Source organism: Chinchilla lanigera, unplaced genomic scaffold, assembly GCF_000276665.1.
Source record: "Chinchilla lanigera isolate Chin_1 unplaced genomic scaffold, ChiLan1.0 scaffold00021, whole genome shotgun sequence".
NCBI lineage: Eukaryota > Metazoa > Chordata > Mammalia > Rodentia > Chinchillidae > Chinchilla > Chinchilla lanigera.
Window position 1 is genome coordinate 237,231 of NW_004955422.1, and position 17,096 is coordinate 254,326.

At 38.5% G+C, this 17,096-nt stretch overlaps 1 protein-coding gene across 1 annotated transcript; it reads right to left on the reverse strand.

The window, feature by feature from the left end:
• Nucleotides 1-5,599: 5,599 nt before the first annotated feature.
• Nucleotides 5,600-6,507, reverse strand: LOC102003251 (olfactory receptor 4C3-like). Its single transcript, XM_013513877.1, is given in 2 exon segments — nucleotides 5,600-5,931; nucleotides 5,934-6,507. Coding segments are annotated over 2 exon segments (906 nt in total).
• Between the last annotated feature and the right edge of the window lie 10,589 nt (nucleotides 6,508-17,096).

The window sequence follows — 17,096 nt, forward strand, 5'->3', positions numbered from 1 at the left end:
AATTGTTTTTCAACTTCTGTGTATTTCAACTTCTGTGTCTGATTTATCTCATTTAACATTCATATGAGGAAACAGGGAGAGGGAGCAGAGGATCTGGAGAAGGGGAAGAGAGGGGAGAGTAGGGAGAAAGTGGATAACATGGTCAAGATTATGTACTGAATGCAATCATTATGCACTGCACAGAATAAACACATTAACACAGTAAAGGTCACTGTCCTCTCCTAGTCCTCTGGAGAAAGGAGACACCAGTGCCCGGACCAAAAGGCCTCCTTCTGGACTGCTCTTGTGGCCCCTGTGGGTGAGTTCGGAAACAGGTCCAACCCAGGGATTCCAGGATTGCCTGGCCTGACACTTCCTATGTCTGCAGAGCATACACAAGGCCAGATCTCACATACAATGCCTACCGTGGAAGAACAGATGCTACGCCAACTGTCTGTTTCAGAAATCGTATGAAACCAATTGTATGCTTTTCAAGCTCAAATTCATCTCTCAAAAGTGGAGTTTTATATCTCAAGAAAAAGAGGACGAGAAATAAGATCATGTAAACTAAGAATGATGATGAGCCGGGCATGGTGGTACACGCCTGTAATCCCAGCACTAGGGAGGCTGAGACAGGAGGATCACTAGGAGTTCAAGGCCAGCATGAGCTACATAGTGAGTTCAAAGCCAGCCTGTCCGGCATAATAAGAGCCTGTCTGAAAAAAAAAAAAAAACTAAATGAATGAATGAATGAATGAATGAGAATGATGATGTTGACAATAGCAACAATAAAAAGATTATGATGGTGGTCTGATAGTGATGAGGAGGAGGAGGAGAGCTAATGTTCCTGGAGCATTTTCTGTGAAGAAACACTAACCTAAGCACTCATTCTGATTTTGGAGACAGTGAATTTTCTTTTTTTCTTTTTTTTTTTTTTTTATTCTCTGCTTTGTTTTATGTGACAGGATTGTATCTCTGTACACAAGATGGTGTTTTGAAATATATACATGTACACATTGTAGAATGGCAAAATTGAGCTATAAACATATGCATTTTCTCATATAGTCATCCATTTGTGGTTAAAACTCTTCTTTCTTTGTATCAGGATTTGAACTCAGGACCTTTGCTTACCAGGCAGGTGCTGTGCCCCTGAGCGATATCTCTAACCTTGTGATTAAAACTCTTAGAATCTAGTTAGCTGAAATTAGTTTAAAATGTATTCAGCTAACATTTGGGCTATACAGAATTCAAGTCTAAACTAGCCCATCTCAAAGCCTTTGTGCTTGAGCAAACCCCATGCCACTAACTCTGAATATGAACAGAAAAGGCTAATTTCTTACATCTGTCTTCAATTTCTCAAATTTTCTGAGGAATTCTCCCTGGCAGGTAGTCCTCCTTTCACAGAAGAGAAAGGCTAAAAATGTTGACTCTGAAAAGAGCTAGGTTGACTTGTCAGTAATTTACAGCCTCGTGAAGGCTTTGATTCTCACGGAACAGGACATCACGTTGAAATTACGCGTTCCTTTTCCTGCCTGCGTCAGTGTGTGCACAAAGGGGTCGCCTATGGCTTGCAGAGGAGCATTTTCCTCTGATCAATAAACCCAGAAGAAAAATTATCAAATATACTTGATATAAGTAGCTCTGCATTCTCATGTCCATTTAAAACAAAAACTCTCCATGAAAGAGAGGTGGAAAATTATTTTTCAGCAGCTAAAACAGAGATGGCCTTTTTACCTCTGCAGTATATCATCCACAGTACTCAAACTTTGGAAGTTTGCATTATTTCTGGTTTTTATTATTCCATTTTTCTTTTCTCCCTGGCGGGGAAGGGAACCAACATTTATCAGGCTCCAATCACCATCATCTGCTATTCATTGCACATATTACTCTCCCCTGACTGGGCACAGACTGAGGAATAAAATACTCCTTGTTGGGCAAGAAAACGGGATTGGAAAGGTTTATTTGCTTAGAAAATCACGTAAACTGAAAAAATAAATAACATCTCCCCAGAGTTTAGCATCTGCCTTTTAGGCTAGCAGAGGCTTAGCCAAGGTTACACAAGAAGTTGAAGTTATAGTAAAGAATGAATCATTGAGGAGCAGAGACCCCAGGGGCAATGTGAGGGAGAGAACATGGGAGCCATGGAAAGAGTAGCCTGGAATCAGGAATGGGTCACCATGAGCATGGCTGTCGTAAGTATGTAGGGACACAGGGAGTTCCTGGTACCAAGAGATAAGCATCGTCAGAATTCCCTTGTTTTGAAAGAAAAAAACACACACCATTTGCTTAGCACCAAAAAGAGACTATTCTTAGTGTGACATATGCTTTTCATGTTTATTTTTCAATTTAACTATACTGTCTTGTATGAACACATTCCTTTTAAAATTAGAATATAAAAATTGAAAGTAAAAGATTGCTATGCAATTCCCCTTGACCAAAAAAATACACTACTATGCATTTGATAGTATTCTTGCAATTGCTTCTGAAAATAACTTTCACATACACAAATACACACTCATCCACACACACCTAAGATAAAGTTATATTGATAGTAAGTGATTTCTTTTTCTAGCATTGTCATCATACTAGATGTGTCATTCTTCAACGTATCTCTTCACTTAACATTAGGTTTTCCAGACTTCTCTTTATTGAAATAGCAAAATCCAAATTATTTTAACCACATATAAAATCCATTATTTGTCACATTTTATTGAAATATTGCTCTCTTTGTTTGTTCTGTTTTATGACCCAAAAATTCTACAATGAGTATTGCTGTACATGATTAAATGTGCACCTCATTCAGAGTTTCTTCAAAAAAAGAAACGAATACATAAATCTATACATGATCAACTGTTTTATTTTTAATAAATGCCCTCAAGTAACTGTCTAAGGTGATGAAGTTAACAGCAAGGGATGAGAAAGCCTCCTGCTGCTCCTTTTCTAGCAGCATTGATACCCTGAAGTGTTTTAGGCTTTGCCAAGCTAATAGGTAAAAATGGAATCTCATTGTACCTACAATTTGGCATTTTCCTAGTTTCTACTGAAGTTGGGTGAGTTTTTAAATATTTACATAATTTGTAAAATTTCTTGTTTGCACATTTAACTTTTCACCTCTTGGTCGTGTAACTTTTTGTTGTTTGTAAGAGTGCTTTCTGTATGCTGCCTTCTGGTTAAGGTAGACTCAAATAGCCTCTCTGAGACAATGTCCAGTCATTGGACTTTGTTTATGGTGTCTTCTTATCATTCAGAAGCACTTTATTTATTAAATAGCCACATTTGTTGGTTCGTTTTATTTTTTTATTTTAAAGATAAAAGAATGAAAACACACTGACATACAAACAAAAAAACACCCAGACAATAGAAGCAATACAGAATTTCGGACAAGGTGATAGGAAATTAACAATTGTTGTTGTATTACATATTGTTATCTTCAGATTGGTTATTCAGTTAAGCAAATATAGTCATGTAAGATTGATCAAACAATTAAACATTAACTGTTCCTTTCAATAAAGCAATAGAAGTCAGTAGTACATCTCTCTTAGATATCCTGTCCTGTGCATATATATTTTTTTCCCTTTCTTTCTTTTTCTCTTTTCCCTCATCCCATTTGTTTTTTCCTTTTGAGCAGTTTCTTTCCCTTTCACAATATCTATTATACTTTTCAGATTTTATTTACTCTTTCAGGTTCTTACACTAGTAAGGCAATATGGCATTTACACATGCAGGTCTGATTTATTTCACTTATAAGTATGGACTCTAGTTGCATCCAGAGGTCCCATTCAACCCAGCTATTTCCCTTTTGGGTATTATTCCAGAAGAACTAAAAACATCATGCCACAGCAATATATGTGCACTCATGTTTATAGTTGCACAATTTGTAATAGCTAAACCGTGGAAGCAACCCCGAATGACCATCAACTGAGGAATGGATGAAAAAGATGTGGTATTTGTATATGACAGAATATTACTCTCAGCTGTGCAGAAAGATAAACTTGTTAGTTCATTTTAATGACTTACGTTCAGAAGTTTTTTCAGCCTAAGTCATAAATGTTTTCTCAAATATTTCTTGCATCTGGAATTTATTTTCATAATTGTATAAAGCAGAAACCTAACAAGGCACAGTGATTCATGGCTGTAATCCCACCGCTCTAGAAGTTTGAGGCCATAGTTCTGTAAGTTTGAGCCCAGTCTGGGCTATTTAGTGACTTAGCAAGACCCTGCTTCAAAACACAAAATGGAAAAGGCTAGGATGGAGCTCAGCATGAAGACCCTGTGTTCAATCCCCAGTATCACAAAAGAAGCAGGAAGGACTTTATTTTAAAACTCTCAAGTAACTCCACATACTCCTATAGTGCCGTTCATGAATATCTTATATGAATGGGTATCAAGGTCTGAATTGTAACTAGCCTGGATCAAACTATGACAAAGTAAAAGAAGTCAATATTTATTTTGCTCCAAATTTCTGCAACTTTTTGCCGCAGCAGATATAAAAGTTTGAGGCCAAAACAAGAACTTGATCATGTTCCAAATGTACTGGTTCCTAGAAACTAATTCCTCTTAGAGTAGAAAAATGCTTTCCTATTACTTTCCAGATTATTTCTTAGTACAGAAATGGATATGGCCCTGGGGTGTGACTCAGTGGCTGAGAGCATTCCCAGCACACCACAGCCCTGGTTTCGTTTCACACACACACACACACACACACACACACACACACACACTGAATATGTTGCAATATGGTAAATTACAGATTGTCAGACAGATTATTTGTATTATAAAGGAGGGAAGCCCGCATAAAGGTTGAAAGATTGGGAGGGATAAGGTCAAGGTTGTAAAACCAGGAAAAATGTGGAATAAATGCACATACATATTAAATATGAAAAATAAAACCACTGATCTCTAAAACAGAATATTCCAACCTATTAGAGATAGACAAGCAAAGGAAAGAAACCTCTGTGTGGATGATTAGGAAAGGACTGGGTACACAGAGTAATATCAGGTCAACATGCTGGCACTTTACTCTGTGCCGAAAGCTGCTTTAAAACCTACATATAGGTCATTTCATTCAATTTTCACAGCAACAGTTTGAAACACAGATTATTCTTACCCTTCTGCTCTTCCTTTACTGGGATGCATAGTTCATGCCTTTAAAAAAAAAAAAAAGGAGGAGATCCTGCCATTTGACACATCACAGATGTACCTAGAGGACTTCATGTTCAAAACGCTAAGCCAGTCGCATAAATACAAATACCGCATTATCGCACTTACATGTGGAATCTAAAACATCAGGCCTTTAAGGGCAAGCACCAGAGGTTCATATCATTTTGGGCCACTTAGTCAAGGTCAGTAGCAAGCACAGAAAATGAGATCCAGACTCAAGTTTGTCTGTCTCCAGGGCTGGCTGCCCACTCCCCACTTGAGATATATATATATATATATCAAACACTTACTTTTTACTAAAATTATACAATTCATGTGAAAACCCTTCTCAGTAAACCATAGAAGTCTCTGAAGATGAAAAGGTGATCTATGGTAATATGTACAAGCATTAGCTGTTTCACTTACAGAAATGAAGTCATCTATTTTTCTGCCTTGCCACGCACTATTTTCCTGCGACTTCCTATTGTGTAAAGAACTTTCTCATGGCATTTTTTACTTCTTCATTTCTCAGGGTATAAATGAGCGGATTCAGCATGGGTGTCAGAATGCCATAAAATACTGCCATGCTCTTGTCTATGGGTAAAGTAGATGATGGACGCATATAACTAACTATACAGGGCACAAAGAACAAGGTCACCACTGTGAAGTGGGCCCCGCAGGTAGAGAGGGCTTTGAGCCTCCCCTCCGCACTGCGGGACCTCAAGGAGCGCAGGATGATAATGTAGGAGGCAGCCAACATGAGGAAGTTCAGCAGGCAGATCACGCCGCTGTTGGCCACCACCAGCACACCAGGACATAGGTGTCGGTGCAGGCAAGCTGCAGCAGAGGGTACAAGTCGCAGACAAAGTGGTCGATCACGTTGGGCCCACAGAAGGGCAACCGAAGGACCAGAAAGAGCTGAACCGATGAATGCAAGAAGCCCCCCAGCCAAGCCACCGCCACCAGCATGGCACAGAGGTTCCTGGTCATGATGGTCGTGTAGTGCAGGGGCCTGCAGATGGCCATGTAGCGGTCATAGGCCATCACCGTGAGCAGAATGATTTCAACACCTCCCAAAAAATGGGCTCCGAAGAGCTGAGCCATGCAGCCCTCATAAGAGATGGTTGTGCCCTCATACAAGGAGTCAGCAATGAGCTTAGGTGCCAGAGAGGAGGAATAACAGATGTCGATAAAGGACAGATTGGCCAGGAAAAAGTACATGGGGGAAGCCAGCAGGGAGCTGGCAGCGACGGTGACCACAATGAGCATGTTGCCACACACTGTGATCACGTAGATAACCAAAAAGAACACAAAGAAAGCTCCTTGTACCTCTGGCTTCTGTGAGAGTCCCAACATGAAAAATTCCGTCAGATTGCGCCGAACGGCCATAGAATCCAAGGGCACAAAGAACGCAGCTACAGCAACGCCTACAGAGTCAAAGGAAACACAAGAAACACACAGGAATTCATTCCAGAGCTTTTGGCCAAGTGCACACACAGCAAGAGGCGCGCAAATACCTGCTCAGTCTTCACCGAAGTCTGTGCCCACACTGTCTGCTCCTTCGCTCTTCACGCCCTGCCTACGAGGTAGATTCTCCTCTGAGTCTCATGTTGCAGAGAAGGAAAATGAGACACCCACTGCACAACTTGGAGCGGGGGTCTTGAGAACTTTCCTCCCCCTCCCACGACCCCTATCACTTTGGGGGAAGTATAACCAGGAAATAAGGGGCAGGGCCGGGGGCGGCACCAGGCTGTCTCGCCGCAGGCCTGTGGGCTTCGCTGAACCGCCTTACATTTACGCATCTGCGAGTGACTCTTCCTGTGCCGCTGATTGACCGCGTCACCACGAACGACTTCTCACAGCCTCCATGTCCTTATTTACAGAATGAAGATAAAAGCACTCACGGTTATTATGTATCAGTTTTAGAAAGGACTCTAAAAGTTTAAAATAAATAAGTTTTTCTATAACCTGAGGTTACAGAGGACATGAAAATAGCACATTCACCTGTTTGGAAGAGCCTGCGTGCGTCATCCCTCCGTAAAGGGCGCCTCTAGCCATCAGCATTAACGCAATGGGCAGCAACCCTTCCTGTGGCTTAGGGGCCAGGGAGTAAGTGTGTGCAGCCAAGACTAAGCGGGTATCGATGTGGATATAATTTCATACTGGCGAGGCTGTGGAGAAATAGGAACTCTTCTCCACTGCTGGTGGGAATGCAGACTGGTGAAACCACTGTGGAAATCAGTGTGGAGATGCCTCAGCAAACTAGGTCTAGAGGTCCCGTTCAACCCAGTTATTCCCCTTCTGGGTATTTTCCCAGAAGATCTGAAAACATCATACCACGGAGATATATGTGCACCTATGTTCTTAGCAGCACAATTTGTAATAACTAAATCACAGAAGCAACCCAAATGCCCATCCACTGAGGAATGGATAAAAAAATTGTGGTATTTTTATATAATAGAATGTTACTTAGCTATAAAGAAAGATAAACTCACAGCTTTTACAGGTAAATGGTCACAACTAGAGACCACTTTCATAAGCGAAATAAACCAGACCTCCCTGTGTAAGCAACGTATTGTCTCACTAGTGTAAGAACCTGAAAGAGTGAATAAAAATTAGGAGGTATGACAGACATTGTGAAACTAAAGGAAAATGCTCAAAAGGAAAGAGCAACTGGGGTGAGGGAGAAAAGAAAGAAGGGGAAATTATGTATACATGTATATACAGGATAGCCAATATAGTTATACTACTGACTTCTATCACTTTACGGAAAGGATCAGTTAATCATTAATTATTTGACCCATCTTGCATGTCTCTATTTGTTTCCCTGAGAAACCACTTTGAGGATATCAATAAGTAATACAACAACCATTGTTAATTTCCTACCACTTTGTCTGTAATTCAGTATTACTTGTAATGTTCTTATGCTATTTTGTAAATGGATGTCTATTTGTTATTATGTTTTCCTTCTTTTATTTTTAAAATAAAATTTTAAAAATTCTTTTAAAAAGATATGGATATAACTTCAAACTAATCACAAAAAATTCCCTAATACTGATTTTCATACAGAAAGCAGAGGGCAGAGGGCAGAAGGCAGAGAAAATAAAATCATTATGAGTACTGTACAACATAGCCACATACCTACTTCATATGCCCCAAAGTAAAAATGATAAGCTGACTTACCTCTGTGATGCAAATTTGTGGGAGTACAAAAAAAACCACATTCATTAAAAATTAATAAAGAGCCAGGCATGGTGGCACACCCCTGTAATCCCTGCACTCTAGGAGGCTGAGGCAGGAGGATAACAAGTTCAAGCCCAACCTAAACCACTTAATGAAAGCCTTTCTCAAAAATGTAAAAAAGGACCAGAGCTGTAGCCCAGAGCACCAGGATTGAAACAACAACAAACTAGTAAACAAAGGAAATCTCCTGTCTGGGTTATCCAAGAGGAATAAAATTATTTGTACAACATAATGATAATTTTAGTAAAAATCATTCTATTCCATTTTTATTTGTTTTTTTTTTTTATTTTAAAAATGGATGGCAGAAAACTTACATTGACTGAATCTGAGGGCGCCTGCGGATATCCAGAATGTTCGTACACCCCAGTATAGTGGAGAGATGAATATGACAGTCTTGCAGGGTCGCTGAGGCCTGCTCCAAGCACGTCATCCCACATTTCACTGTTTCATGCTTTTAAAATCCTAGATGAGATTCAGCTTCTTTTACATAAAGCCAACACACAAACTGGGCAGTTGTTACTTATTAAAGAAACTAAGCTGAGCTTTTCTTACAATAGAACTAGACGAAAAGCCCAGAGGAGGCCATTCACTTACAAGCAGGTAGGTAGGTGTTCTTCCCATTGTTCAGTTCCTTGTATTAGCTAAAGAACATGATGACATTTAAAACCATCTTTTCCAATCGCTCCCCTTTTAGTGGTGGGTTTGAGACGCAGAGGGATGAAGTGCAGCTGGTGCAAAGTTGTGTGGGAGATTTGGGGCAGAAGTACGACCAGCACCTGGTCATTTGGTACTCCATTTTAGGTTTTTTCTCATACAACCACCACCCTCCTCTGTCTGCTTTCCCTCCCTTTGGAAGGAAAGAAAGAAAGGGAGAGAGGAGAGAGAGAGAGAGAGAGAGAGGCTTCTGATATTCAGCGGCAAAAGCTCTGTGGATATCAGACTTATTTGTTGTGCTTTCTTCAAAGAATGTCCATCAACACAGTCTCTGAGAAAATCATTCCCTTTCTGCTGAAAGGTAACTTATAAGGCAGAAAAGGTGACCTAGGGCTTATTAACGCTGGGCTCTCGTGCCCCTCTGAGGGAGCCTAAGTCTCCGCCCTCTCAGGGTCTCTAGCTGAAGCAGCATTGGAAGCAGCTCCGCCTCGTTCACAGTTTAGAGCCATGCTGATGCCCTCCCATGAGGAGCCCCGCAGACAGTTTGGTTTCTCAAGGAGGTAGCCTCTACTCTGCCTCTTTACAATGCCCAGTGTCCATCTAACATACAGAAAGAGCCCACAAATTGTCAAGAAGCAAAGGAAGAGTTAGGGTATTTCGGGAACTGCTACTGGAGGGGCACGGTTTTTAGGAAGAGCACCGACTGAACAGCAACAGCAAATCCAAAAGCGTTCATTGGGCATCCTGCGGCAGCACAGGTCCCAGGCCCTCTCCCAGGCACAGCTCTCTCAGCTCCCCACCTCAATGCACAGAGGGAAGAACCAGTGTCCAGTATCCACCTCTCCACTGTGTGGCACCCTAAGATCAGGGAGCTGGAGTCAGAGCCCCAGAACAGGACTTACGCTTCTACCGTTTCCAACCGCCAGTCAGTATTCACTCAGGTCCTACTTAACATAAAGTAGCACTTTGCCACATGTCAGGCATACCACAGGGAGCAAGCCAGATCTGGTTCTGAGCAGCAAGGAGCCTATATTCTAAAAGGAGTGGTATTCACCTCCAAAATAAAACAGGAAGAAAAATAAATAGACAAAACCAAATATGTGAAATTGCCAGATTAATTACAAATATAGATATACAGGTATAGATGCATAGTGTTAATGGTCATAAGTAATTATGAATTTCTCTCCAAAAAGCTATACCCATTTGTCTTCCTAAGTGAGCTCAACAATTCCACACTTAGAAGTTAATCCAACAATGATAATCCTAGTCCTTCATGGACATGCAGTAAAATTGCTAAACCAGAGAGATAGACACACTTAATATTTATTGATATATTGTATGAAGCAAACTTCCTTCCATGAGATCTATAACCACTGGCACTCCCAGTGCTCTTGTTTGTTTCGCCGTATGTACCCAATAATTACTCAATATTGCCAAATTCTATTCTAAGCCCCCTCTAAAACCATTGCTTGACAGCATCTAGAAAAAGTCACAAAATTTATTTGAGATTTATTCTACTATAAATTTATATCCATAACCTTAAACAGCCCATTAAAATTGCTGAGCAACACTACTTCATTTCTTTAATCAACACATATTACCATCTTTCCTCAAGAACCATCTACAAATTGCCTTATTTTCTTCAATATTCTCTTTCCTATTTTCCAATCTCTACTCTTCACTTTTAACACAGATTCCCTGTCAAACTAGACAAAACTTTCTTAGAACTACTTTTTTATCTGGAAAGTTCTTCCCTTCCTTCATTTTACCCCCTTCTGCTTCAGAGCTGTGTTAATCAACCTTCCCATCGCCGACACCCACAATTTGAAGGAGAAAAGGTTTCAATTGGCTCCTGGTTGAAGAGGATTCATTCCCTGGTCAGGTGTCTCTAAGGTAGAAATATCACGGCGGAGTAAAGTCACTTAGCACATGGCAGCTAGAGAACAAGACCAAAGATAAAATGACAGGGACAAGACATGAACCCTAAGGCCACACTTGTCTGACCAATCCAGACAAACCCAGAAATGTACTCCATCAAGCCCCCAGGCAGATTCCAGAGCCAATCAAGTTGACACTTCACCCTAACCGCCACAATAGGAGTCAGATATACATAATTCTCAGTGGTCTTCCCACCTTCCCTCACTAGTATTTCACCAATAAAACTCTTGCATATTTCTTCTGCCTTAGCATCTGCTTCTCAGAGAAGTGGGAGCTATACAAAATGAAGAATAAAGAATTTGGACAAATCAATAAAATAAAATTAGACAAGTAGGTGAATCTTGAACAAGCACTTCAGAACAGAAAATCACCAGTAAACATGTAAGAAAAAGAGAGAGCATACTTCTTTAGTCATCTGGAAAATATGATGCAGAATCATAAAACATACCACTGCAATGCTCCTCCCCTGTGTCCAAAATTTAAAAGATTGTCCATATGCAGTGTCTGATGGCAATGCAGAGGAGTGGTATCTTTCAAGCACAACTGGTGAAATGTGCATTGGGTTTGCAAATTTTTATTGGAAAAATACTAAAAGCCAGCTACTGATATAACTCAGTAGCACAAACGCCTGCCTGGCAAGTAGAAGGTCCTGAGTTTGATTCCCAGTAAAAAAAAAATTACATTGGTACTACTCACTACAGCCAGCTGCTAAATTTGAATAGCCATATAAACTATGACACAAAAACTCTACTCCTAAGTAAAAATTCAAAAGAAATATGCACATACATGCTTTAGGCATTGCAAAATACACTATCTATTAGTAATAAAACAATTGGGTAATAACTCAAATGTCCATCAACAATAAAAAGAATTTTAAAACTATTATATATTCAAATAATAAGCTAACAGCAATGAAAATGCAAAAACTATATGCACATATAGCATGATTGGAAAAAAAAGAAGCAGCAAAATATACCATATACAGATACAAATTCCTGATGATGAATGTTATCACTGTATATCTAAAGTGTACCAACAAGATAAAAAGAAAAAAATAACATGAATCACGGACAAGTAACAATGGTAGATACATTTATATAATGCAAAGTGATCTGATATATATATGGATATAGAGATATGAAGGTGTATAAATATATCTATTATGATTTTTTAATGTTTATTGGTACAATTTAGATATATATAATGATCATGTTCTTAAGGAATTTGTAACTGTGAATGATATATCTTAGTTCTTTTTTTCCAATTCCCCTCCTCTCGCTTCAACACCTTTTCCCTTCCTTATTTTCAAAACTTTGTTCCCATTTTATCCTTCATTTCTCATTGTTTTACTTTTCCCTTTCTTCCTTCCTTACCCTCTGCCCCCTCCCTACTTCCCCTTCCCTTTCCAACAGTTTCTTCCTATTTTACAAAACTATTATACATTTTGGTCCTTATTTACACTTTCAGTTTCTCACATAAGAGAGACAATGTAATATTTACACATCTGTAACCTATTTATTTCACTTAAGAATATGGTCTAAAGGTACATCTATTTACATAGAAATGTCTCAAGCTAATCCTTCTGTATGGCTGAGTAGTACTACATTATTTTTAAAAAAAAAAAAACACACATCTTCGTTATCCATTTTCTGGTTTATGAGCATTTTGTTTGTTTCCAATATTTAGCTTTACAAATTTTCTGCTATAAACATGGGCATGTATATATTGCTGTGGTATGATGCTTTTAATTCTTGGGAAGATACCAAAAGGGCAATAGCTGGGTCAAGTGGGACCTCAAATCCTGGTCTTTTGAGGAATCTCCACACTGATTTCCACAGTTGTTATACCAGTCTACATTCCCACCAACAATAGAGAAGAGTTGCTTTTTCCACACAGCCTCACCAGCATTTTTTATTCATTGATTTCTTGATGATAGCCATTCTTTCTGGAGTGAGATGGAATCTCAGTGTTGTTTTAATTCACACTTCTTGAATAACCAGTGATGTTGAACATTTTTTCATATATTTATTTGCCATTTATACTTACTTCTTCATCTGAAAAGTGTGTATTCATCTCAGATAACCATTTTTGTATTGGGTCTTTAAACTTGCAGGGATTGATTTTTTTCAGTTCTTTATATGTTCTAAATATCAGTTCTTTACCTGAGGAACAACAGACTAAAGATTGAAATAAAGACCATCTATTCCAATTTTGTGTAGGGATTTTATTGTGAATGGGTATTGGACTTTGTCAAATGATTTTTCTGAGTCTGTTGAGATGACCATGTGGTTTTTGTCTTTGGCTCTGTTGATATGGTGTGTTACATTTATTGATTTGCATACATGGATGCATCCCTGCATCTCTTTGATCAGTCTTGCCTTGAAGTTCACACTATCTGCAAATAGAATAGCTACCTCTACTTTTATCCAGGTCTCTGTCACATGAAGTATTGTATTCCACCCTTTGTCTATCAGTCTACAAATTTTTTTAGTTAAATGTGTTCCTTGCATGCAACATATTTTTGGATCTTGCTTCTTGATCCATCCTTCCAGTCTGTTTCTTTTGACTGGTGAATTGAGATCATTTACCTTGATTACAACTAATATATATATTGGCTTATCCTTGTCATATTGTTTTCTTTTTAATGGTTCTCTGCTACTCACCTGTGTTTAGTTGCTTACCTTACCGAGTGGTTTCTTTGTTTTGGTGTTCTTGTCTTTGTGGTCTTCATTTTTTCTTTCTAATATATCCTCCAGAGCATTCTGAAGAGCTGGTTTGGTGATCATGAATTTCTTAGTTCTTTTTCTTGGAAGTGTCTTGTTTGTCCATTGACTTTGAAAGATAGTTTTGTAGGGCACAACAATTTGGTTTAGCGATAGTTTCTTTTAGTGTTGAAATACCTCACTCTAAGCTCTAAGCTCTCCTTGATTTGAGGATTTATGTTGAGAAGTCTTCTGTAATCCTAATGGGCTTTCCTTTATAGGTGATTTGTTTCTTATCTCTAGTCACTTTTAATATTCCATTTTTGTGCTGAATTTCTTAAATCTTGATTATTATATGCCTTAGTGTAGATTTATTTTGGCCATGGCCACGTGGAGTTCTATGTACTTCATTTACTTGTATGTCAAATTCTTCATTCATGTATGGGAAATTTCCTGCCATTATTTCTGTAAAGAAGTTTTTCATGGCTTTTGTGATGTCTCCAGCTTTCTCACTGACTCCAGTCAATCTTATGTTGTTCTTTACTTCATCTTGCAACTGTTGGATTGATTTCTCATGGTCTCTCGCTATTTTTAAGATATCTTTCTTTTCATGATCACTAGCCTCAATCCTGCCTTCTACATCTGAGAGTCTACATGCATGGTTTCTGATTTCCTCTGTCTCCTTTTCTCCTGGATTTGTCTTGGGTGGGATGGAGCTCTGGAGTCCCATTTTTCTTCTGTATCTTGTCACTTTGCATTTTTTTACTTTATGTTGTTTTCTGTGTTGATGCTTGTGAATTTCTTGTGATAGATAGCTTTATCACTAGTATTGAAGCTTCCCTAGGAAAGGGATGTCTTTTTGGTATAGATGGTCCTTGGTTATTCAAGGGAGAATAAATGATTATAATAGGTATGATATTCTTGCTAAAATAATAAAATTAACAATAACAATAACATCAAGCACAGCCTAGAAACTGATAAACTGTGGTAACTATTAACTTAGTACCTTTAACCACAGAAGCTATCTACAATTATATAATAAAATCCAACATAAACCAGGAACTTGTGTGCAATGATTTTCCCCTTGGTAGAATAATTTTACTCTGTGTGGGAGTGGGGGGGTTGAGATGGATAGAGGACAAGACAGAGATATAAATGAGCAGAAATATAGTAGAAGGAAGGCTGGAGGATAAAGAATGATTACCCAAACTTTGGGAAACTGGAACAGAGGACAGGAGAGAAAGAATGAAGGAGAAAGCAAAAGATATCAAAGTGAACCAGAAAGACTAGAGACAGTGCTCACTCACATGAAAATATCAAAAAGAAAGACAACTGTAGAAAGAAAAAAGATGTTCAGAACAAAATGTAATAAAAGTAAGGGATCTCATCTTACTAAAAAACTTTTGTACATCAAAAGAAATAACCAACAGAGTAAAAAGACAACCCACAAAGTGGGAAAATATTTTAGGCCATTGTCCCTCAGACAAAAGACATCTAGAACACATAAAAAATTGAAAAAAAAAGACCCCCCCAAACACAAAGATCCAATCCAAAAATGAGCATCTGAGATGAATAAACACTTCTCAGATGAAGAAATACCATTTAGCAAATAAATGTATGAAAAAATGTTCAACATCATTGGGCATTTGAGAAATGCAGATTGAAACAACACTGAGATTGCATCTCACTTCAGAAAGGATGGCTATCATCAAGCAATCAACCAATAACAAATGCTGGTGGGTATGTTGGGGAAAAGGAACCCTTCTCCACTGTTGGTAGCAATGTAGACTGGTGCAACCACTGTGGAAATCAGTGTGGAGATTCCTCAAAAGACTAAGGCTGGAGGTCCCATTTGACCCAGCTGTTGCCCTTCTAAGTATATTCCCAGAAAAATTAAAAATATCATGCACAGCAATATATGTGCACCCATGTTTATAGCAGCATAATTTGTCATAGCTAAATCTTGGAAATAACCCAAATTTCCATCAACTGAGGAATGGATAAAAAAGATGTGGTTTTTTTTTATACAGTGGAGTACTATTCAGCTATAAAGAAGGATAAACTTAAGTCTTTTATAGGCAAATGGATGCAATTTGAGACCATACTCATAAGTGAAATAAATCAGACTCACACGTGTAAACATCATATTGTCTTCCTATGGCAAGAAGCTGAAACAGTAAATAAGATCCAACATGTACAATAGATATTGTGAAGTGGGAAGAAACTGTCCAAAGGAAAGAGGAACTGGGATGGGGAAAAGGACAAAAGAAGAAAGGGAAAAAGAAAAATAAATAGACATCTATGTTTATATACAAGATATATATATGAGATAGTTAAGATAGTTATACCTCTAATTTCTATTAGTTCATTGAAAAGAAAGGTTTGTGCTTAGTTGCTGGATCAATTTCTTATGCATATATCTTGTAATCTGAGTGCCCACTTTGAAGATAATATGCAATGTATTAACCATTGTTGCTCTCCTACTATCATGTTTTGAAATTTTGTATCATTGTTTTCGCTGTTTTTTTCCTCTTAAAAATAAACAAAACAACCAAAAATAATAAATAAAATAAACAACTTGAGGAGAACAAAACAAACACAGAAAAAAATATAAAATATAATCCCTCTAGTGTCTGCAGTTCTGTGGTAGTGTTCTAGACAGAGCCCAAATCTGTGCTGAGGAACCCCCCCATAGCTGCAGTAGGATTGGTGCTACGTGCAGGGCTAATCTTGGCCTCTGGATGTGGGGTCTGTGGCCAAAGTCTTCTGCAAACAAATTTCTCTATGTGCCCCAGAATCCCACCCACATCTCCCACATCTCCCTACACTGATTGTCTCTGTGTCTCTCTCCTAGTTGCTGTGGCACCCTCAGCGACAGCTCAGGCATTCTCCCAGTTCTGTATACAGTTGGCTCTTCATGGTCCTTGCACAGCCTCCTATGTTCCATCGCCCCCATTCTATGATGATGTTTAATGTCCTGCTTTTATGTTGATTGCTTTACTGATTAACAGATACCTCTGAAATGTAACACCACATTGCTTATGTGGGCTCTCTTCTTTTTTAATGTCAGCATGTACTGCTATAAGCTTCTTTCAAGGATTGTTTTTGCTGCATCCCACAAGTATTGATATGTTGTGTTTCCATTTTCATTTGCTCAAGATATTTTGTAATATTTCTTATTATTTCTTCTTTGATCAATTTGTTGTTCAAGAGTATATTGTTGAATTTCCACATACTTGCGAATTTTTCAATGTGTTCTTTGAATGTAGATGGATTAAATTCTCCAAGCAAATAACATACCAGCAACAGAAAAATTAAAGAAACAAGGCCCAATTATATGTCTTCAAGAGACTCATTTCACCTTTGAGAAAACACACAGAATGAAAATGAACGTGTAAAAACAATGTTCTACACAAATAAAAGCCAAAATAGATGGGTGAA